Source organism: Bactrocera oleae, chromosome 4 (genome assembly GCF_042242935.1).
Source record: "Bactrocera oleae isolate idBacOlea1 chromosome 4, idBacOlea1, whole genome shotgun sequence".
NCBI classification, from domain to species: Eukaryota; Metazoa; Arthropoda; class Insecta; order Diptera; family Tephritidae; genus Bactrocera; species Bactrocera oleae.
Genome location: NC_091538.1, coordinates 74,409,875 through 74,434,361, shown reverse-complemented (window position 1 = coordinate 74,434,361; position 24,487 = coordinate 74,409,875). Strand labels below are relative to the sequence as shown.

Here is a 24,487-nt window from a genome sequence, read left to right as displayed (position 1 = left end):
TTGAGTGTTTTCTTAGCCATAGAAAGAATTATTATTATTATTATTTTTTTTTTTTAATTGAGGTTTGATTAAATATGTCTGCACATACGTATATATATAATATAATTGTCGCTTATGTACATATTTTGCAGACGTTTGGGGCCCTGACCTCCTCCGAATTTTCGAAATTGCATTAAAAAACCCATCGATTGAAAACTACGTCACGTATTCTTGTGATTGAATATTGAAATTTGATTACAAAAACACTTCGATAACTCAACCCCTTTCACTATTACGAAATTTTGAAAGTCGCGCCAACTCCGAAAATCTTTCAACTGCTTTTTCCAGGATTTTATGACGTAAGTAAATCAAATGAGTTGAAAGCATAATACAGGCGGTGGTGTGTAAAAATATAGTCTGTCAACTGTTCAACTGAAGTTTTGAAACTGTTTGAGTATTGTGACGTAACGTATTTTACGGCCGTTTTGGCCACACTTTCTGTTACAACAACTAACGTCGAGGGATAATTTAGTGCTATGAAGATAATAAAAACTCTACCTCGAAGTGTAATGGGTCATGATAGGGTCAGCGTTCTGGTTATGATTTCAATTCATTGGGATATTACTGTCGATCCAGGTGAAGTCATAAACATTTTATCGAGAAAAAATCTAAGTGTTTGCTTATTTAATAAAATGCACCAAGAAGTAAATTATTATTTATTGATTTTTGACTCGTATTATATTAATGTAGAATAATTTATCTCAAAATATCTATAATTCATAAAATTTATGTCTTTATTTGTAGCTCTCCATACGTAAATAAAGTCATTAATTAGAATTAGTTATATGATATAACTATACTACATATCCTTTAATATCCGATTATTTAGCTTCCGCTTTAGATTTGCGTGGATAATTTAGTGATAGATGAAGGCTCTAACCACTGAGCCTGAGTAAAGGTTTAAAAAAATTTTTAAATTCAAAATCACGAGCCATATTATATATTGAAATAATATTCTAAAAATTAAAGCAATATTTCGAAACTGAAAGTATTCCAATTGATTCGCCTAACAATATACAATATAAATGCAACTAGGTATATGAAATACTGGGGCAAGAAATTTTAATACAGCAAATTTTAACATTAATTAATATTTTTTCGAAACTGAGTTATTACTTGCAACTTAGATGTAGGTGATTCCATTAGAAGAAATAACGACGTCTAATTCATTTGATTGAAGCAAACAGTAACGTGACGACATTTAATTTTTCCGGGCAAACTTCCGGGCGCCTACCAAAACGTTACACGTTGCTGTTCAAGATTTAAACCACTTTTAAACGGTTGATAAATTATGTGTGTGTTTATCATTAGGCAGGGCTTAATATTTATGTTTCTAATATCAATAGGCAATCGTGACTCTGTCCATTTTTGAATGAATACTGTTCTCAGAAACTATTGAATCAATTGAAAATAGACTAAAACGAACTACAACTACGTTCCGCTGGTTAAATCAGACATCAATGAAGGTATGAGAATAAATCTTATCTAATCTTATCTAATCTAAGGTATGTTAACTCTATGTTTATGTGAACTCTCGGATTCCGAATATGAGAGCCTATGTGCCGGTTGATTTTACATGAAAAACATCCTTGAATTCGCGATATAACTAAATGAAATTAACTTACTAGAAATGGATAAAATCTGTTCAGTACTACTACTACCCGACCCAGTACTTCCCCCAATACCATATAAATCGGCCGTTATGTAAAATATCTTATCAAAATTAAATGAACGTGATTTTAGGATGCTTAGTATCAAGAGAAGCAAGCTTAGAATACTTTATGCTTTAAACACATAGACGATTACACTACAAGACATAGCGATTGCGAGTTGTCTGTTGTGAAGTCGTGTTGTTATCTAAATACGGAGATACGGAAATAGATCAAAATTCTGAATTCTGATATTATTTACATTTTTCAACAACTTACAGGGAAAATAAAGATAAATATGTTCTGTAAAATATCAATAAAAGACATGTCTATAAATTAAAACATTAACATTACAACTTAATCAAATTAACTTAAATTAAAACTTAATTTAAATTAAGTTAAGTTAAAATTAAGTTTTAACTGCTTTGTTAGAATTGATTGGAAATCGTTTCAACGACAGTAGTGTCTACCTAATCGGAACGAAACCGGATTTTTATCCGGCCAAGAACTGTCAACTCGGCAGCATTCCCTTGAGGGATATTTTCTGCCTCTACAACAACAATTGATTGAAATGTGGCAACGCTATTCACGCAAATAATTTGATGTTTTTTTGATTTTGATTGACAAATTACTTTCTTTGTAGGAACGTAAAATTGAAATAAAAGTTTTTGCTTCACAAAATGTTATGCAGACTCTGTTTAAAAGATTCCGATTGGTGTTTGGAAATATTTGACGTTAATGGCGTACAATTGGAAATTGCGGATATATTGAAACGACACTTCTGGTTCCAGGTGTTTATATCTACAAACCAATCAACAAAATTTATGTGAACATATTTTTAATTGTTTAATTGCTATTTCACTCGTATACGTTAGCCTCTGCCCAATGACACCATTTCAACCGTGATATGTCGAATTTGTTGGTTAAAAGTAAGCGATTTCCATCAATTTTATTTGGCAATAGAACAAGCTCATTCGAGTCTGAGTGATACCTGCGTGAAACATGAAACCGTAACTGTGGCGATTGATCAGGATTTTATTGAACAGTCTGTTCAAATTAAAGAAGAATGTTTAGAATATTTACGCACAAATGAGAAAGTTGAAGAATCGGTTAATCCATTATATGAGGCAGAATTCGACCATAGTATGAATGAGGATTCAGAAGAAGATGAAATAAAAACCGAAGAAATTAAAAATAAGCCAGCTGTTGTAAACAAAACAGGTCAGTCAATAATTTCAATAATACAATTGAATCATGATATGTATGTATATACGAATTTCTTTCGTTTAGAAAAAACACTGAAACAAAAACGGAAATATGTGCGAAAGAAACAATCTAAAAAAAGAGTGGCGACGAGTAAAATGGATGAAGATGAGGAGGACAGTGAAGATGATGATGATGATGAGCAGGAGAAACCAAAACGGCAGAAAGTTATTACCTCAACGCCACAAGACGATTCTATGGTTAAAAAACACATTCCTATGGGTTGTGAACTTTGTACATTTGTGGGCGAGGACTTCACCGCAATGGCTAAACATTTCCGTTTGCAACATCCTATGATTAAACCCTACATTCGCTGTTGCAACAAAAAATTAAATAAACGGTTTAAAGTTGTTCAGCACGCGTATAAACACGAAGATCCTGATTTTTTTAAGTACGATAATTGTTGATTATTTTGTCTCGGTCTCCCTCGAGAACGGTAAAATAACTAATTAACTGCATTCCAAGTGCATTTAACTCTAAATTTCCAAGGAATTAACATTTGAATACCTATTTTAAATAATGTACTCTTTTTAGATGTCAGGATTGTCAAAAAGTTTTTTCCGATCGGTACACTTTAAAATCTCATATGATTGCTACGCATGCCCCAGAGGAAGAACTCAATTTCGCCTGTGACCAATGTCCCAAAAAGTTTTCACGAAAACATTTGTTAGAGTTACATCGACCTTCACATGTACCAATGGATGAGCGTTCTTTCGTATGCGATCAATGTCCAAACAGTCGATTTGCTAGCAATCATTTATTGAAAATTCACATAAGCATGCGTCATCGTCGGGCAACGAACGTGTGTCATGTGTGCGCTAAAGAGATACGGGATAAAGCATCATTTGAAAAGCATGTACGTTTACATTTCGAAGACAGCGGGCCACGTGTTAAATGTCCCCGACCTGATTGTGATCGATGGCTTAAGGATGAAGAAAATTTGCGACAGCATATGCGTCGACATAATGATGAGGGACTGGTTTTCAAATGTGACGAATGTAATCGCGTTTGTAAAAATCGTCGCGCGCTACGAAGTCATATACTTTATGTGCACTCAAATGAAGTTTTCACCTGTGACGAGTGTAATAAAACTTTCAAAAAAGCTATAACTTTGAGGGTGAGAAGGAATATTATTTTTATATTATGTGTGCATAATGAATACATATTTACACAAATATTATATATAATATTAATACAAACGTGACTTTTAGGAACATATGGCACAACATACTGGTGAAAGCCTCTACAAGTGTCCATTCTGCACTCGAACTTTCAATTCAAATGCTAATATGCACTCGCATAAGAAAAAAATGCACCCTATTGAATGGGACGTGTGGCGAAAAACGAAACAAGGGAGTTCACAGCAGTTAATAAGTAAACAACAGAGCACTTTGTAAATAAAATGCATAGTAATGATGTTAGCCAAGCGGAATAGTTATTATTAGAATGACCGTTTCCAGAATAAGTTTCGTTTATTTTTTGTTACAAAGATAAATATATCTTTATATATACTTACATATGTATATTTTCAATTCCATTTTTTTATGCAATTGCGAAAAAGATTTAGTAAAATAAAATATAAACAAGAAAAAACTTGACGGCTGAACCGAAACTATAATACCCCTCACAGGTGCATTTCATATAGGATAAAAGGGTATTATCTTTATTTTAAATATATTTGAATCTTATATAACTCTTAGTTTGTGAGATAACTTCACAATATATACCAAAAGCGCTGCAGTGTTATTATTTAAAATATATTTATTAAAATTTGAAATTCAATGATGATTTAAAATTTTATGAATATTTTAAATATCCTACGAATATTTATCTAAGACAGAAAATGTCTAATTTTAAAAACCACAACTTAAAATAATTTGCTCAAAGTATACTCAAACAGTATGTCTACATATACTTTAGAATTATTAAATTAATTATAATACACAAAATGAATTTTAATCTTTTTTAAATTAATTTGTAATACTAAAATAGAAAATAGTAACAATCAATTTGATGTAACTTTTGATAATACGCAACCCATATTGGTGAATATGAACAACCGCAACCCTAATTCACCACAGACGGCCATGTTTGTTTTTGTTAAAATTTTTTTCTAGGGGTAAATATTTGAGGTTTCGCTACTTCCTTATACCTTAATGATTGTTCTTTGTGATAACATTTAATGTGTATTTGGTTGAAATCATTTTTAACATGTTTTGCAAACTTTGTGTCAAATATTCAGATAGTTTGCTAAGCATATTCAAAGAAGAAGGTGTTGAAATGGGTATTGCTGATATTATCGGGTTACACTTTTGGATGAAGGTATTCTATGAATAAAAAGTGTTCCATTGATCCTACATAAATTACTTTAGTTACACCCTGATGATGACATGTCTGCAGCGATTTGCCCACCGTGCTGGTTAAAATTAAACGAGTTTCACCAATTTTATAAGATGGTAGAGCAGGCGCATTCGGTACTTACTGATAATAGTATAAAAAAGGAGCCCCTAAGTGAATTAATGGACATTGAATTTATTGATCCTGATCTAAATATTAAAGAAGAACCCGATGAAAAGACAAATCCGAAGGCTAAAAAGTCAACAGACATCTCAAGTGAGATGATAAACCAACTTTGCGAACTAGAAATGCCATCTTCGATTAGTAACGAAACAACAAATACTGAGGCGGACCTGCTGAATCCTTTTAGTGAACTAAACTGCCATAAAATAAAAAATAACATTTTGGAGAAACTTGAATTAAAGAATGATGTAACCAATTTGCCCAAAATTGCAGGTAATAGAAGGCGTATATATGTATATACGAGCACTTATTAAATCTTTCATATTGTTTTGCGTTCTTAAAGGCATAAAATCAACAAATTCAGAAATCCGAAAAAAGCAGAAATACGTTACACGGCAATTATTGGGCTCTAAAAAAATAAAGCGTAAAAATGAAAGAGATAAATCTACAAAACCAAATGATTGTTCGGAAAAGGGGAAACGCCGATCAAGTATTAAATCAAGTTCGGAAGACAAAGAAATGGTTAAGAAATACATTCCCATGATCTGCGAGTTATGCACATTTATCAGCGAAGACTATTCATCTGTTAGAAAACACTTCCGAAAACAGCATCCAAAAATCAAAGCATACGTAAGATGTTGCAATAAAAAATTATTTCACCCTCTTGAGATCATACGTCATGCGTATAAACACGAAAATCCTGAATTTTTTAAGTATGTTACATATATATAGGTGCATATCATAATTTATAATTCTAATTTCGTTAAAGGTGTAAAGACTGTAAAAAAAACTTTGCGGAACAGTCAACACTCTCCCGTCATATGATAACTGCTCATGCACCAGAGGAGGAACTAAATTACAATTGTGATCAATGTCCAAAAAGATTTCCTTGCCAAAAGAAACTTGAACTTCATAAAAATTCGCATGTACCCCAAAACGAGCGGATATTCGTTTGCGACCTATGTCCTAAAAGTCGCTTCGCCACTAATGATCTTTTGAAAATTCACGTATGTATGCGGCACCGTCGACCAACCAATGTCTGTCATGTGTGCGCTAAAGAGATACGTGATAAAGCGTCATTTGAAAAGCATGTGCGGTCGCATTTCGATGATGGTGGTCCGAAGGTAAAATGCACATTGGATGGTTGTGACCGTTGGCTCAAGGATGAAGATAATCTTCGACGACATATACGGAGATTACATACCAAAGATCAAAAAGCGGTTACATGCGATACATGCGGGCGGGAATGTAAAAATCAAGATGCATTAACTAGACATAAATATCGCGTTCATTCGAATGTCGTATTCACCTGCGAGGAATGCAAAAAAACTTTTAAGCGAGCGATTTATTTGCGGGTAAAAATTTATTTATTTGCAATAATTTTATTTAATTTATATACGTATTTTCAGGAACATATGGCACAACATACTGGTGAAATTCTTTACAAATGTCCATTTTGTACGCGTACTTCCAATTCTAATGCGAATATGCATTCGCATAAAAAGAAAATGCATCCCCTAGAATGGGATAATTGGAAAAAAAATAATAATGGAAGTTCACAACAGATATTAAGTGATCAACAGGAAAATACACAAAATTTGTATTCATTATGTAACAATTAATACATAACCATAGCGAAAGTTTTTGCATTAAATATATATATGTACAGTTAGTATAATAGCGCTTGGCTGCGAATATTGTATTATTATTAAATGTCTTATGACTCCACATTTCATTTCACAAATATACTTAGCTAGGGTGAGTTTAACCACCAGCCATTTATTGTGCTGTAATCGCTATATTTTCTTAGATTTAATGCAAATATTTTTGGTTTTGCCTTGCGTGTGAATCGTATACAATAAATTTGTATATATATTTAGATTTTATACAATTATAGATGCACTTTGATCATCGGTCTATTGTGCACTCCCCTCTATTACTTCACTTTGGCTAACTCAGTCGCAGTCGCCCGGCCGGAATGAATAGATAGAGATACTTCCCTTCGATAGCTTGCCTATTTCTTTTTAGAAGTACTAATTTCTTGAGCAATTAGTAATATAAATGCGCTTTATTTAAATAATTTAAGTGAAATAATGCTTTGAACTTTAAATTAAATTTCAACCGTCATTGAAATTATCAAACTGTGACAAAGAGGGCAGGTATGATGTCGTGAGATTTCAACTGGGGTGGCACAATGATGACAAATGCCACAAATCCAAATATTACTGGTGGGTTGAGTGATGGGTTTGCCTGATGATACACATGCTGGAAAGCGAGCACCACAAATGCTACAAGCTGGCAGACTAGGAAAGAATAATTTATTTTAGTACACATATATATATATATAATATATAAATATATCGTAAAACTGCAGAATCGAAGTTAACCTTTCGAGTAACGGCGAGTTGCATGCGTAACATTTAACCATTTCTCTTTTGGTATCTTCAGAGGTATACTTTGAAAAAATACTTTCAGCGAGCCTTTTATATTCCTGAACTCTACACTCCGGTATACTCTCCAAACTTCCTTCTAGCTTTGTAAAAGCCTTGACGCATGTACCTAATGTCAATTTTTGTTTCAATATATTAATTTTAATACCAAAATATTGAGTACTTACCAAATGATCGATCTGCACAACAGGAAAGCGCGAGTATATTATATACATCTTCTGCTGGCAAAATATCATCGTAATCGCACAAGCGCAATGCAGTAGCGACAGCATTGCGTGTAATACCAAATCGTAACTGACGCTGTGCCAACATCCTGGACAAAATTGGTCAATTTAATAAAATAAAATATCCACAATCGTACTTGTACTTATGCTTACATAAAATGATAAGCTTCCGCTGCATGCCACATATGTTCAACGACGTGTGCGTCTTCTGGACTCATCGTATCCAATATCGAATTTCTATCCACTTTGTAACTCAATTCTACTGTACTCAATGATTTCAGATGTTCCTCGGATAATAATGAAGCTAAAATATAGAGCTTTTTAATGCGTAGCATGCTGGAATCCTTTTCGGCTTCCCGTTGTGCCAGTTTACCCAGCAAACGCGCGGCTTCCAAATAAAATCCAGCTTTCTTTTGTAGTTCAATTGCTTCTGGTAGACGATCTTCTTTGATGAGCTGTGCCGCATGCTTGCTTAACAAATCTCCAATTTGTGGCATATCAAATTTACGAGCAAGCTGCACCGCCTCTCCCCATTGTCGCAGATTAACGCAAGCATTTACTGCAGATTTAGGATCGCCCATTTTTAAGTACGCCTTGACTGCCTCTGTACACATTCCTGCCAGTGAGTGAATTTTAATTACTTCATTTTTATAGTATGGTCTATCAATGTTACTTACCAACTGAAGCCAACATTTCGGCTATTTTTGCTAATAATGGACTTTTTTCAGGCAATTTATCAATGCATTGTTCCAACTCATCAAATCTCTCAAGATGGTAAAGCGCATCCATTAAGCCGTCTAAGTGATGTGATTTTTCATAGTATTCCTTTGCGCTCTCCCTGGGAACAGTTCGAGTAAAGATATTAATATTTTAGTTTGTTTTCGAAGTACATACTTTCCAAAATTTGGTGAAATCTTGTTCTTACCAAGAACGTAAACTTGCAAAATGGTTGCCAATTTCGCGCCAAGCGGTTTCCATTTGTTGGTCGGACACTCCCGAACCCATACGGTAGAGTTGAACGGCACGAAACCAGTCGCATAGAGTAATGCGTAGATTAATTGCCAAATCTCTGTTTACAAAAAAAAAAAGTATATTCATATATGTTTTAACCAAATATCAATGATTATAGTTCCGTTCTTTTAATTACGTACTTACCTTCTATCAGCATCCATATATAATTTTTCTGCTTCCTCGTACTCGCCATAGAAAGCGGCCACTTCGGCTTTTTGTAGCATGGGCGTTGATATGTTTCGCATACGTTTTATTAATTGAATTCCCTGATAATTAGCACAACGTACAAATGCATTTTCAGCAATGCCTAATTCGAGTTTCTTTAATGCTGCCTCGGCCAACAAGCGCCATAAGCGCGGATGTGGATTATCTTCAATGAACTGCTTCGCATCTTCTAAGCCCACATGATGCAATAAATCATCGGTGTCACGCAGCGACTTAACTCGCAACTGTATAATATGATTAACAGAATTTTGAGACTCATCACCACTAATTATGTCATCAAGTAGAACACTAGTGATCTCCAAATCTTCAAAAGCACATATATAACCGGAACAAGAAATAGGTTCTTCGGGATCATTGCCACGAAATACATACATGCGCGTCTTTTCCATTAATGCGAGTAATAAAGGATTATCCTTGGCCCAACAAACGGCCCAAACATCCTTGCGTTCAACTCGATTAAAATTCAACTGTGATTGACGATCATCATCCAAATCAAGCAAAGTCATAACACCAACATCATCTATAACGGCTGCGCGGCTAGAAAAGGGATTTTACCAGATTAAATTGTATTTAATACAATTAATAAGTGAGAAGAATTTCACATACCTGGAATTACAATTAATTGACATTTTATAAGGTCTTGCATTAATCTTAAGACGATTTCGAAGCGCTACGTTCGGCACACTGTACTCATTTATAGTGCCCGAGGAACGTGCCACCAACAATATCTTCTCGGACATGGCAAGTGCACATATGGGATCTATGTTAACATGTTGCTTGTAGGCCTTTTTATCATAACTTGCGCCTCCTGTAGCAATTACTAAGTCTTTGGCCATTTCGACGCCAGTTGGCGTATCGTCTATATGAAATCGATTCTCTTTACGCCCCTTCGCTCCATGCAAATTCGCTGCGCTCTTAAGATATAAATCAATAAAATTATATACATACCCGTTTAAATTACAAAGTGGGACCTTACTTTGGGAGTGTTGTAGTGCCAAATGAGTACTTCATCGAAAGAGGCTATTGCTACATGTCCAGAATTAATGGCAATAAAATTTGGTTTCATATCAGTGTATTTCGCTGCCAAAATGAGATCGAAATAAATAACCTTAGTTGTGTGATACGTGGAATTGGATTGGAATTAGATTTGAACTACTATCTTGCACCTTTCTGTATCGGTCATCAAATATCATTCAAATGTAGACTCTCTTCAAAAACCCCCAAATTTTTGACTAACAGACAGTGATTATCATACAAAATTCGAAGAACTGTCCGTATAGTAACAGTGTTTTCAAGAAATTAGAGACTTGACTTTGACACAGCTTTTATTTTGTTGGATTTTTATACAACTCAAACCAGAAGTTTTAAGGATTACAAACACTGAATTTTCGGCGTGATTTGTCGACTCGTTACCGCTAATACTAGTTTTATTCTTGCTCAGTTTGAATATTGGAGTAGCATATCCTTTATAGTACTCGAATTAGACATTGGGCTTTAAAATATCCTATTGCGTATAACCATAACTCTTGCTATGAACGGAGATAAAATACTTGACATTTTTTAGGCATATCTTTGTCGAGACTATAGCGGATATTCAGAATATATTGTTGGACGTGGACAGGCTGGTATCACAAATACTTTCTTCATAGCCCAGGGATGTTTTTGTTTTTTGCTAGGCAAGTTTACTTTCTACAGGATAAAGACTTATTTCGATATCTTCTGCAGATATCTGAAATTTTAGAACTTTCCCATGCGATGTAAATTGGCTTTAATAAGACAATTTAAAAGTAGGTAACGTTGAAAATTTTTATGAAATTTTTTTTTGGGTCAGAAATATCTTTTTATAAAACGCTGTCTTTATCTAGCCTCAAGAGAAATTTTATGTTTGTGATTTTACCGTTGTGAGGATAAAAGTTATGTACTTACAATCCACAGTAGTTCCAATAGAATTGCACAACATTAACTGATAGCATTTATCGTCATTCTGAATTGGATTTGTAGCATCAGTTACAATATTTTCCTTCATATTACTATTTAAGCATTCTACAGCTAAGACACAATGATCGTTGCAAGCAGCCATCCCCAATGCCGGTTCGACTTCCTTTAGGAAACTCTGAAAATGTTTATAATATATTATTTTGCACTATACTATAAGTATTATACACATTGACTTTAGTTATGTATACGACACCTGATTAGAAACTGTATTCCAGAAAGTGATAACATTTGTCGTTGAATTTCGGGTATGATTAGTACTGTTTTTATTCAGAAAAACAACAGTTTTTTCAAAATAACACCACATATAATCGGGACGTATATTTGCAAAATATATGAAAGAATCGACAGCCATTGCAATGCGTAGCGATTTTCCTTCCCATGAAAGTGAAGAGATCTCATTCCCTGGAACCTTCAAAGTACGTATCAAATGTCCGAATGGCGAGTAAAAATTTACTTGATTCGATTCCTTCGAAGTATTGTAATCTATAAGCATTCCACAAACAGAAAGTACAGATCCGTCTTGATTCCACTCAGCAGCAATATTTCGCATACCAGTATCGATGATAACTGGGGCTAAATGATTTAATACAAATAAACATACATATATATTTCAAATTTTGATTGTTTATGGAAAATTACACACCGTCATCGCTTTCATTTCGCATAATTTGCAATTTGCACGTCTCAAAACAAATAGCCAGAACTGGTCGGTTAGATGGTGCCCGCCCACTGTACCAACAAAGTGCCGAGATTTTAAAGTTTCTATTTGGACTAAGCGAGACGCACTGTATATTTAGCTTCATCTGTTTTCGGTATAAAATGTATAGATTTGTAAACGCATAATTGATGTTTGTACTATTAAGGGGTATGGGCACTATAGCGGATATATAATAATGTGCATATTCATTATTTTTTTTAGTGATATAATCATTATATTCGCAGAACTACTGAAACACTTATCAAGTTTGAACCTCAAGCTGATGAAAAATGTTTTTTCAGTTAAATTTGATGATTTACCCATTAAAATACGTAGATAAATTTGAAAATATTAATTTCATCAAAAATTATAATCATTTGAACAGAAAAATTTAATTTTTAGTTAATAATTTCGAAATCAACTGGTCATAAATAAAATTTTAAATCAATCGAAATTTCCACACGTACTTCTATGCAAAATCCAATACCAAAGATAATCTCAAAATTTAAAGATGATCGGATAAAAATTGTTCCAAGTTATTTGCCTCGTCAATTGGAAAAAAGGTTTCAGAAAAGCGCGTTTAAATTTTCAGAGGTGGAATAGGAGAAGGAAGAGGTGGGCTTACTATACACGCTTAAAGTCGTTTGAAAAATTGTTCATCGCTACAAATCAACTTGAAACTTAATTTTATGACTATAAAGCATAGTTTAAGCAAAAAACACAAAACACGATTTTGTGAAAATTCTACAGTGGCCATACTCCTAAATAACTACTGACCGCAAAATTTCCTTGGTTGTCATAAAGATGGCATTCACCATTAGCTAACCCAAATAATATCAAGCGATTGTCTGGACTCCATTGTACACTAGTTAAATGTGTATTCCTTAGCTCCTTCCCCCAAATACGATTTCCATCCACTGAGCCTTAAATTATGTAGATATGCTATCAGTATTTAGGTGTGAAAACTGGAGAAATTAGAGAACGTGAGTGTGTGAATATAATTTAGGTCTTCACGTTGGAAATGTATGTATGAGGCTTTGTTATGTATATTAAAAACATTTACAACGCATCAACAGTTTATACACTAACCAAATGGGTTTGTATTATTCAATTTCGTAACCATGAATGACCAAGAAAATGTTCACGCATTCAGGCACTCCAATAAATTGACATACCTACAATAATGGCCCCATCCTCGTACACTATGCATATTTTAGCTCCATCTGATGTCCAACACATGCTATTAACGGTCGATTTTTTTCGATCATTAGTCATCTCTTCGTACCAAGAACCTTTATAGATCATCCAAACCATAATGACGCCATTCAAATCCGAAGAAGTCAATTTCTGCTGGCTTTCGTTCCAAGTGACCACTTTAACACCTTCCTTATGCCCGTCCAGAGTTTGATTCATAGACAAATTTGATACAGCAGCTAGATTACCCTTATTGGGACCGCTAGACGCTGAATAAATGGAGACGGTAATAAATGAGATTGAGAATACTATAGTACTACCTTGCTCTAGCTTCAGAACCTTTAATAGACCCTCAGAACCAGCGACTGCTATATACCCGTGCTCTTTATTCCAAGCTATGCAATTTAATTTTACATTGTTCGGTATAGCAATCTAGATGTAATATATATTTTTTTATTTGTGTGAACATCATATGTATATATTAAAAAATACAAACCTTCTTACTTAAATAGACAAACATGTTGCTCAATATTAGTTTCGATTGCTTTCTTTAGATTCAATTGAAGTTAATTATTTCAATATCTCAAACATATAATAAAACTCGTTCCCATGGCGAGTACAAATGTTTATTTTATATTTGTTGTGTTTATCAAGTGTTGTTTTTACCACCTGTTTATGTTTTATTATGTTCACCATTCTGTTCTTTCCTTATTTAGTATATCATTTCTGTATTGAATGGAATGAATAATAACTAAACAAATGAATAATTACGAATTAATAATATATTTTATAATAATAAGTTGTCAAAATTTTAACTACCTTTGGAGTTGGGAAAAGTTCTGACATTCGGATTTACTACGAAAACCGGTCAATTTTCACTTGCAACTGTCAGAATTCTCATTTTTCTACCGTTTGGCATAATAATTTGTATGCAACGGTTCCTATATATTCGTTTCTTCGTGAATTCACCACGAAAAATGTCAGAATTTGCCTTTTAGCTGTCAGAATTTTCTACCATTTGGCACACGGCCTTTATTATATATTGTCATGTTTAATTTTAAATGCCAATATTCAATAAAATATTTAAAATAATATGTAAGCTAATTATAAATATCTGGCAGCACTAATATATCTTGAACAGCTGATATATAAAAGTTTATTAACAATTGTACAGAGAATATTTTCATACTCTGTGCACCTCGTTTGACCTCGTTGGACAAAAAATACTATCAGTTAGCGCTTAAAGCAGCAAACAACTACATTATCATTAAATATATCATCAGGATGACAGAACATGCTAGTAATCCATATGATATGGATAGCTCGGCATTTGATTCTGAAAAATATTTGGAAAAGTTATTAAAGGTAAAGCCATACACCCTTATTTCTTAAAAGTGTTGGTAAATTTTTGTTGTGATCCGCAGGATTGTACTTTAAAGCAAATCATGGACACTGAAACTGCTGTCATAAAGGACACTCAAACGCTACATTCCGATATGCAGACACTCGTCTATGAAAACTATAATAAATTCATATCGGCAACAGATACTATACGAAAAATGAAAAACGATTTCAAGGAAATGGAATCAGATATGAATTTGCTGCGCAATAAAATGAATTCCATAACATCGTTTAGTGAACAAATTACGGATACATTGCAGGGGACTCGTTCCCAACTGTGTCGTCTGGCTGAAAAACACTCGCTACTTAAACGTTTACAATTTTTATCCTCTTTGCCAGCGAAGTTGAAGGGTCTAATAGAAGAACAGAATTACACTCAAGCTGTGCAAGACTATTTACATGCACAAATGGTGTTTGCTCAATATGGTCGACAACCCTCGTTCGATGGTATTCAGAGAGATTGCGTATCAATATTGCTCGACTTGAAAGGACGTTTAAGGATTGATTTTCAAAAGGCGAGTAATTCAGCTCAATCATTAAGTGAAATTGGAGAATTATTATTGCAGTTAGATGAAAAACCTACAGATTTGGCTAATGAAATGCTAACTTGTGCTGCAAAACGTTTGCACGAACAAATAGTACTACTACAGGTATTTGTAATATAATTGGTAAATGTAAATTTAGGTCCCCCAACGAAGGAGTCTGCGAAAATTACTTTTTTTTTTAAATCGTCTTATTTTGATGCGAAGATTACAAATCCGACAGCGGTATGTCGATTTTTTCAATAATTATATTTTTTTGAATTTATAAAAAATGAATTTTTACAAAAAAAACTTAACACACTTAGCACATGTTCTTTCGCGTGGTAACTTCTTTCTACATCTACATCATATATATATATATGTACATAAATTAGATTTAAAAAAAATTCACTTTCCGCTCACGTATTTGTAATCTTTGCGCCAAAATAAGACGATTTAAAAAAATTTAATTCTGAAGCTTGCGTTATTGGGTGACCTAAACCATACATTTTCATATAATTTAAGGTTTTATGTGAACTTTACATAAATAGCTTTATGATTTTTATATAACAAGGATCAAACTGAACGAGACATGATTGAATTTGTTGATATGGGCATAGAAGGATTTCTCAATGATCTAACATTAGTGGTTACTTCATATTTTGATATGTTTGTAACAAAAAGCTATGATAAAGAAAGGTAAGAGTTGCGATAAAATTTTTTCAAAAATCCGTTCCGAATTGCATATAAATTCATATATGTATGTATGTATATGTTATCTTTAGCGATGATTTTCAAGAACATTCCTTGCGCCAATTAAACGTATTTCTTAATCAAAATGTTGACAAATACTTGACACTCGTTCATGATCGTGTTGAATCAGACATAGGCTTCGGCGATACACAAATATTGCTTCGAGCCCTTGATCGCCTCCATCGTCGCCTTCTGGCTATGCGCAATATTTGTCGTGGCTTGGAAATACAACGTAACACAGTAGACATTATAATCGCAGCTGCACATCAACTTTGCGAAGCGCATTCTAAATCATTAAAAGATCACTTCTCCGATAGCCTTAGCTCTGTACGTTTGGCACTAGTATCTGCAAAAAGTGACAATAATACTGGCGCAAATTTGAATGAATTAATTACTAATTTGTATATGTCTATGGTGGAAAAGGTAAAAGGGGTACTACAGGATTTATTGGTATTTCTGCAGACGGATTGGTCATTCAATATTAAGGCAGATTACAAAGGAGGTCTATGTGTTGAAGGTATACGGGAGAGTTTATTAATTGGTAAATATTAATAATACATTTGCCTTCAATTTTTATTATGTGTAGTATATAACATTTATCAGGATTCATGCGTCATATTTCTAAAGTAATGTGTTCCTTTGCTGAAATCTCAAGTCCAAGTCCTCCAAATCTTCTATTGGTTCTATCAAAAACATGTCTTGAAATGGAACAGAATGGCGTGCATATTCTGGTGAATTCTCAGGTTTACAGTTTTACAAAAATTATTATTACTAGTTTTTCTTTTTTATTTTAGATCACTTTGGTTGACGACTTATATGAAATTGATTCAGAAAACAGTGCAGTATTAACTCATGAAACTGAAATTTGTGCGGAAATGCGCGAAACTGCGCAAACCCTACTAGATGCATATGTTCGTTTACAGGGAACAAATATTTCACAGGTATTACAATATATATAATACATATTCATATGCATATGGAGGTAATGTATAATGTAGTAAATTCTCATTATCATCATATTAGATGATGAGGAAGAGCGTAGAAACTCGTGATTGGCTAAACTGTCTAGAACCTCGTTCAGTACGGGCTGTAATGAAACGGGTTGTGGAGGAGCTGGGGTCAATTGAAACTGTTGTGGCTAGTCTTTATGAAGCTGGCGTTAGAACGACAGCAAGCAGTGATTCTAGTCGTAAAACCCATTTTAGCACATTAACAACAACTAAGCAACATTATCGTTCTAATTGGTCGAATTATACGCCATCGCAATTAGAATCTAGTTATGTCTCGAATATACATCGATTATTTTCGGAACGCATTGACATATTTACAAATGTTGATTTTTCAAAAGTATCCATTGTGACTGGTATCATTAAGATTGGCTTAAAGGTAAATTTGTTTGGTGAATATCTTTATTTCTATACAATTATGCATATATTTATTTTAGACTCTTTTGGAATGCGTACGTTTTCGCACATTTAGTAAATTTGGCTTGCAACAGGTACAAGTGGATACTCATTATTTGCAAATGAATCTTTGGCGATTCGTCGCTGATGAGAAGTAAATATCGTATATTGTTTAATAATTCCTTTCAATAAATTGTTAACACTTATTTATTTCAGTCTCGTGAATTTTCTGCTTGATGAGATACTAGGTTCCGCTGTACATCGATGTTTAGAGTCTATACTTATGGAACCGAATGCGGTCGAAATAATATGCGAGCGCGGTTAGTATTATCTATTCACGTTTATCGCATTATCGCATCAATTGCTGAATATCACTAACTATTTTAATTTCCGCCTAATTAATATGCTAGCCTAAATATGGATTTACTTAAAATTGAAAAGATTTGTATATTATATAAAATAAAAACTTTATTTCAAGTACGTTATACTAATTTATTGTAAAAATTATACTATTATCATTCGGATTCACATCTTCGTTATCACTGAAACCTTCTGTTGTCACTAAAATGTTGTGTGTTTCTCTTCCATCGTCTGATTTAATCATAATTACTTGTGGCATATTATCGTCCTCACTGCTGATATCGACTTCTGTAACATTTTGCTCTTTTGAAGATTTTATTTCGGCTACTTTGTCTTTATCTATCTTCTCGACATAAGCATCCGGTTTCGCAGCATTTTCACGCCGCTGTTTGCGAGTCTCTTCGAACTCCTTAGGATGCATTTTCTTACGATGTGAATGCATATTTGCATTAGAATTAAATGTTTTAGGACAGTGTGGGCAACTATATAACACCTCGCCTGTATGCATGGTCATATGTTCCTGTAAAACATATATATATATATATATATATAGATTCTCCCTGTAAGTAATTAAGGAATGCATATATTAGGAAATACCTTTAAAGATATGGCCTTTTTGAAAGCCTTCTTGCAAACACTACACTCGAAAACACGTTCAGATTTATGAACATAACGTTGATGACTGAGTAGCGCGCTTCGATTTGGCGCCACCTTTCCGCAAATACTACAAACGTGTAAGGTGCCATCATCGTTATGACGTCGCTTATGTTTCTGCAAACTATATTTATCTTTATGCCATGATCCACATTTTTCGCATTGAACTTTCGGCAAAACAATACCAGAGTGCTCCAATTGATGTCGAGCAAAGGCTGTGCGCCCCCTTATGACCTTCGCACAAACATCACACATAGTGGCACCATAACTCGAATGCATTGTTTTCATATGTGTGCTCAACATGTTGGCTGATGCAAACCTTTTGAGCAGAGGAAAACTTATAAATACATTTATAGTTGAATTAAATACGATAACGAGAACTATATTTACCCTCTTTTGCAGATATCACAAATGTGACTACGTTCTTCATGAATAAGGCGATGTTGTTCAAGAATATATGGACGTGCAAACCGTTTCGGGCAGTGTTCACATTGATACTGCTTTTCTTCTTCCGGCTGGTGTTTGATCAAGAAATGGTTACGCATACATTGTTTATCGGCAAATGTTTTGTCGCAAGACTCACATCTAGACATAGAAAAGTTTAACACTCATAAACTACATTTCGATTTGATATTTAGTATAACTAAGTTTACCTATAACAATCCGGATTAATATGTTTTTCTATATGCCCTACCAGAAGCGCTCGTTTATTGAACTTTTTATTGCAGCAAGTTGCGTAACCTTTACATTGATGAATTTTCTCCATATGTTTTCTTAATTGAGAAAATGTCTGTTGTTCCGTTGCACAAATATCACATACTAAACGTATACATTGCGCGATTTTTTCATCAATTTGACGCATCCGTTCCTCATAGCTTTCCTGTTGCGAATCATCTTCTTCATTTGTGTCAATTTTAGATTTCGTTCTTCCTTTTTTATCCTTTTTTTCACTTTTAATTTTAGGTGGTCGACCCCGACGTTTTCTTTTTCCAAGATCTGTCTTTTGGCATTCATTGCCTATTATTTTCGATCCGCAATCTGAAATGCTTTTGCTAGGCTCTAAAAAATTCTTTGTTTTAGAGCGAGTGGAACGTAGCTGCCGTTCTAGCGGTAAGGCAAGTGCGTCTAAAATGTTAGTAATTAGCTAATATTTATAGTTGAAATATATTTTTATTTATAAAATTCATCACCTTCGCTTTCTTCAACTATACCCATAACTTCCTCCATAAATGATTCACTATTTATGTAAGGCTCATCACCATCTAGTGACTGTTCACCATTCAATTCTTTCGGTTCAACACAGTTTAAACCTTTGACAGCAGGTTTGTCGAGCGTACAGATATTTTGTCTATTGTTTATTAATTCATCATCATTACTAAAGTCATTTTTGGGAATTGTAGTTGACAAATTTTGATCTAACCATGCATTGACATCTTTTTCCTCGGTTATTGAATAGTTACGCCTTTTACGGCAATTGGGCTCTATATCGGTCTTTAAAGAAAATCGTTCTGTTAATAGCCTATGAGCTTCCTCCACACCTAAGTAAAACTCATTGAAATTGGAAACGCTAATCCAACACGAATTGCATATTGCAGTAGATATAGGATCATCACTTCTTGGCTAAAAATAATCATTTAATAAAAGTTAATGAAATACCTATTGTGCAGACGTTGTTTTGGTAACCTACCTCGAACCAGAAGTATTTAGCAAGTACAGCAGCAACATTTAATTCAATCCCTATCTCGTCAAAAATATTAATTACATCTTTAAAATGCTTCAGACACAATCTACAAATCATTTTTATATATCTTTTTTTATGCGTTAAGATGAATCAAAATTTGATAAATAACTCTACGCCAGCTAGTAAAACAGCAAGTATAAATCAATCAGCCATAAACAATAATACAAAATCCTCTAGAGTGTTGCCCTATTTGTTAATTGCGAAAAATAATTGGGTTAAACAAATTATTTACTCACTTTCTGAAATTAAAGTAAAAAATAATATTATTTTTGGTAGAAATATAAAATTGTAATTTATATTATCTGAGTAGTTTTTCTCGTCAAAGAATATTTAAAAATTTATTTCTGATCGATAAGATAACCGCATATCTAAAGAATATAATCGATGTTTTAATATTAAAGAAGAAGAACAATCAGCTTAACTTTTTGGGAACAAGGTTTTCTTGGTTTGGTTTCTGTAAAACTCTGCTTGATATTTATTTACTAAATATGAAGGTAAATATTGATCACTTTTGATTGTCTTCCGTAAAATATGATATACATTTCATTCATAGCGTATTAGTGAAAAGAAACTAGAAGCTTTCGCCGTTGGGAACATGGGCAAACGCACTCTTTCCAAAAAGGAAATTGAAGAACAGAAGAAGAAAGAAGATGAAGCTGCCGCAGCACATGTAATCAATAATTTATTTAAATAAAAAAATAAAGTGTACTAAAGTTTATTTTTATACTTGTCAGGTATTCAAAGAATTTGTGGAAACATTTCAAGAAGCACCTAGTGCCTCATCCAAAGTATGGGTAAAAGCCGGTACTTATGATGCTGGTTCAAGACGTAAGTTTAATGATTTTTTAACTAACATGAGATTAGTAATTTGTAATATATTATTTTCGAAGGTGAAGACAACCGCGACAAGGGTAAATTATATAAACCTGGATCAAAGCTGGATGAGAAAAGTGCAGCAGAAAAGGCACAAGAATACGCTAAAATGCTTGCATCGGACCTAAAAAAAGATGTAGTTCCACTTAAAAAGAAAAGCCAAGAGAAAAAAAAAAGCAATTTAGAATTGTTTAAAGAAGAATTAAGACAGTAAGTTACCAACAACTATACCACACTGTATTAAATGTAACTCCTCTTTTAGAATACAAGAGGAACGTGAAGAGCGTCACAAATACAAACATCTGGCGGGTCAGGCGGTAGCTCAACAGATCGTTGAGAATACACCCGAAGCACGGGAATCGGGATCATTCGATACCGGCGACCCAAATACAACTAATCTCTATTTAGGCAATCTCAGTCCCAAGGTACTTTTGTATTTTAATAATATAGTAGTAAAGATTTGTTATATATTATGTTTTTACATTCATAATTTTAGATTTCAGAACAACAGCTAATGGAAATTTTTGGACGATATGGACCGCTGGCAAGCATAAAAATTATGTGGCCGCGTTCCGAAGAAGAAAAACAAAGAGGTCGTAATTGTGGATTCGTAGCTTATATGAGTCGTAAAGATGCCGAAAGAGCTCTCAGAACTCTGAATGGACGATACATAATGGGTTATGAGATGCGTCTAGGTTGGGGTAAATCCGTACCAATAATGAACCAACCCATTTTTATACCACCTACACTTTTGGAACTGACTTTACCTCCACCGCCATCTGGTCTACCATTCAACGCCCAACCGCCACCTGCAGATGCTCAAAGTATACCAAGAATTAACTACAAAGAATACACTACAGAAGAAGAGAAAGAAAATATGGAAAAGGTAAGAGACGTTGATTGTTTCAATTTAATGTTTATCTCTGCAATAAAGTGTTTCTTAATTTTTATAGATTCTACATAAATCTGTTGTGAAAGTCTTCATACCTACAGAAAAGTAAGAGTTAATAAAGTTGCTAAATAAAATATTTAAGAAATGTTCATATTGAATTGCAGAGCGGTACTCAATATTATACATCGTATGATTGAGTTTGTTATACGCGAAGGCCCTATGTTTGAGGCATTGATAATGAGTCGTGAAATAGAAAATCCATTATTTTCGTTTTTATTCGACAATGAAAGTCCTGCGCATATATATTATCGATGGAAACTGTTTTCATTATTGCAAGGTGATACTCCCTCAGAATGGAATGAAAAAGAATTTCGAATGTTTAAAGGAGGTCCAATCTGGAAGCCACCGATAGCAAACTTTTACACAATGGGTATGCCAGAAGAACTAGTCGTTGATCCCGATGCCACCGTTGTGCACAAAGGTGCACTTTCAAATGCGTACGTAATTATCTAGCAATGATGTACCTTTGTATTCATAACATTCATTTTTAGCCAACGCGTTCGCCTAGAAGACCTTTTACGCCATATAACGCCTGAACGCTTCCGCATTGGTGATGCAATGATATTTTGCATCGAACACGCTGATGCTGCAGATGAAATTTGTGAGTGCATTACCGAATCGTTATCCAATCCAGACACATTGGTTTCAAAAAAAATTGCTCGTCTTTACCTCATCTCCGATTTATTGCATAATTGTACTGTGAAAGTTTCGAATGCTTCATTCTTCAGAAAAGCGTAAATATAAATAACATGAAATATTTAATCACAATATTTAACAACAATACAACTCTTTCAGCATTGAAAAACATTTAGTGGAAATATTCGAAAATTTGCACAATTTTTTCAACTCAATGGAGAGTCGGTTAAAGGCTGAAGGTTTAAAGTCGCGTGTTATCAATGTAATACGAGTTTGGGAGGAATGGACAATATATCCTAAAGAATTTTTAGCAAAATTGAAAAGTGTATTTTTGGGAAAACAGGTATATAAAAAGTTCTCCGCAAAAGAATTAATTATTAATATATTTACTTTACTTTATATACAAAAATTAAGTTACGCGTTGTTTAACCGCGATAAACTCGTAAACAACTTAAAAGATAGGATATGTAGTTTATATCTCAATTAATAGGAGCGCAATTTTTTCAATTTATTTCACTGTATTGAATAGTTTATTATAACCGGACCTTCTAGTATATATATATATGTATATATAAATATATTATATGTTGAAACCTTTTATATCAAGATCGCGCCATCTCCACCTCCAATAGAGGAAGCTGTAGAAGAACTGCAAGACGATATTGATGGGGCTCCCTTGTCAGGTGATGAAAAGGACGACGAGGACTTAGATGGTATACCATTGGATGGTGCAGCGTTGTTAAAGAGCGCTCTGATGAGGGGATTACCAGAAGCGATGTCAATACAAAAAAGTACACCCACAAGGAGAGGTGCCGGTATTGAAGAAGATGACGATATTGATGGAGTACCATGTAAATTCAATACCAAAAATATTGTTTTCAATTAGATTTGTTGAAATTAATGATTTTTTTCTTGAATCACAGTGGACGAAGACATTGATGGCATACCTTTGGAAAAACTACCTTCTGATTTCAGCGATGCTCAGATGAGATCAAATGCCAAAAGTGGTGCGTTCATACCATCGAAGTGGGAAACAGTTGATCCCGAACAAGTTGAAGCTCAGGCAATCACAACTAGTAAATGGGATACTTTGGATCCACCACAAGCACCAAAGTTTTATGATTCTAGTGATGACGAACAGTTAAACAATAATGTTGCACATCATTACGACGACGATAAACGCACAAAGTTACGTGAAATTGAAGTGAAAACAATGCAATATCAAGATGAGTTAGAAGCAGGCTTGAGACAACTAAAATCAGGCTGGACTATAAGTGAGCAAGTGGAGTACTTTAGGCTCAAGTTACTAAAAAGGGTCAGTAGTTCGGCAAGGATTGAAAGTGAATAAAAACAATATTTTGATATTTCTTATAGGACACTGATGTAACAGATTCACCATTATCGTTTATGAATACGAAAGATAATCGTCGAGGGAGTGAATCTCCAGATAGCACTAGCAGACGAGCACGTCGTCTTAAGCGGTCGCCTTCACCAGTACAATATAATAGCAGCAGTTCACGATCATCGCCAGCGCGTACAAGTTATAAACGATCGCGTTCTCCACTAACTACACGACGCGAAGGATCGCCTACCACTTCTGGCACGCGCACCGCTAAATCTTCAAGACGAAATCGTTCACGTTCTCCTTCAGACTCGCCAAAACGGTATGCAGAACGCACAATATATTTATCAAAATCAGCTCGATATGAAAATTCACCACGTACCCGCAAGTCGCCTTCACCAGGCTACTCATCGTCGCGTTCAACTAAACGTGATGATAGAGAACGAGAATATCGTAGCGAGAAGCATAAAAACCGCCATAAGCATTGAATTCAGAAGGAAGAGTACATCATAAATGTATATAAGCATTTCCTATAATTAAGCAATAAAAAAAAATTATTTAATTAAACTTACAAGTTATCA

At 34.0% G+C, this 24,487-nt stretch overlaps 5 protein-coding genes across 6 annotated transcripts; 3 read left to right on the top strand and 2 right to left on the bottom strand.

The window, feature by feature from the left end:
• The first annotated feature begins 2,285 nt into the window (after positions 1 to 2,285).
• grau (grauzone) lies at positions 2,286 to 8,234 on the top strand. The gene is made up of 10 exons (XM_070108507.1): positions 2,286 to 2,479; positions 2,564 to 2,909; positions 2,979 to 3,342; positions 3,486 to 4,068; positions 4,163 to 4,344; positions 5,111 to 5,273; positions 5,324 to 5,744; positions 5,815 to 6,184; positions 6,241 to 6,826; positions 6,881 to 8,234. Exons 1-10 carry the CDS (start codon positions 2,369 to 2,371, stop codon positions 7,091 to 7,093), a joined length of 3,339 nt encoding a protein of 1,112 aa, XP_069964608.1. The 5' UTR covers positions 2,286 to 2,368; the 3' UTR covers positions 7,094 to 8,234.
• On the bottom strand, positions 7,521 to 14,006 carry Oseg4 (intraflagellar transport protein Oseg4). Of its 2 annotated transcripts, XM_070108780.1 has the most exons (16): positions 13,767 to 14,005; positions 13,591 to 13,702; positions 13,252 to 13,539; positions 12,854 to 12,999; positions 12,023 to 12,182; positions 11,573 to 11,952; positions 11,308 to 11,494; positions 10,358 to 10,461; positions 9,988 to 10,295; positions 9,301 to 9,918; positions 9,071 to 9,214; positions 8,823 to 8,983; positions 8,299 to 8,761; positions 8,089 to 8,234; positions 7,859 to 8,030; positions 7,521 to 7,774 (listed from the first exon to the last, which is right to left on the bottom strand). In XM_070108780.1, the coding sequence occupies exons 1-16, from the start codon at positions 13,788 to 13,790 to the stop codon at positions 7,582 to 7,584; spliced, it is 3,606 nt and encodes a 1,201-aa protein (XP_069964881.1). In that variant the 5' UTR covers positions 13,791 to 14,005; the 3' UTR covers positions 7,521 to 7,581. The 2 variants fall into 2 exon arrangements, with proteins under 2 accessions (XP_069964881.1, XP_069964880.1); XM_070108779.1 differs by having other exon boundaries at positions 13,252 to 13,702; positions 13,767 to 14,006.
• Positions 14,007 to 14,437: 431 nt separating this feature from the next.
• On the top strand, positions 14,438 to 17,839 carry Vps51 (vacuolar protein sorting 51). Its single transcript, XM_014229701.3, has 9 exons — positions 14,438 to 14,635; positions 14,695 to 15,321; positions 15,767 to 15,891; positions 15,978 to 16,486; positions 16,549 to 16,676; positions 16,740 to 16,886; positions 16,969 to 17,331; positions 17,390 to 17,502; positions 17,565 to 17,839. The coding sequence occupies exons 1-9, from the start codon at positions 14,555 to 14,557 to the stop codon at positions 17,671 to 17,673; spliced, it is 2,202 nt and encodes a 733-aa protein (XP_014085176.1). The 5' UTR covers positions 14,438 to 14,554; the 3' UTR covers positions 17,674 to 17,839.
• On the bottom strand, positions 17,799 to 20,296 carry LOC106614147 (transcription factor grauzone). The gene is made up of 6 exons (XM_014229713.3): positions 20,050 to 20,296; positions 19,553 to 19,982; positions 19,016 to 19,487; positions 18,753 to 18,947; positions 18,306 to 18,681; positions 17,799 to 18,228 (listed from the first exon to the last, which is right to left on the bottom strand). The coding sequence occupies exons 1-6, from the start codon at positions 20,158 to 20,160 to the stop codon at positions 17,836 to 17,838; spliced, it is 1,977 nt and encodes a 658-aa protein (XP_014085188.1). The 5' UTR covers positions 20,161 to 20,296; the 3' UTR covers positions 17,799 to 17,835.
• A 168-nt stretch (positions 20,297 to 20,464) lies between these two features.
• Positions 20,465 to 24,473, top strand: LOC106627215 (U2 snRNP-associated SURP motif-containing protein). Its single transcript, XM_014247267.3, has 13 exons — positions 20,465 to 20,597; positions 20,657 to 20,773; positions 20,838 to 20,931; positions 20,994 to 21,186; positions 21,239 to 21,401; positions 21,473 to 21,862; positions 21,930 to 21,973; positions 22,033 to 22,365; positions 22,420 to 22,662; positions 22,724 to 22,907; positions 23,172 to 23,415; positions 23,488 to 23,879; positions 23,939 to 24,473. The coding sequence occupies exons 1-13, from the start codon at positions 20,592 to 20,594 to the stop codon at positions 24,392 to 24,394; spliced, it is 2,859 nt and encodes a 952-aa protein (XP_014102742.2). The 5' UTR covers positions 20,465 to 20,591; the 3' UTR covers positions 24,395 to 24,473.
• The last annotated feature ends 14 nt before the right edge of the window (positions 24,474 to 24,487 follow it).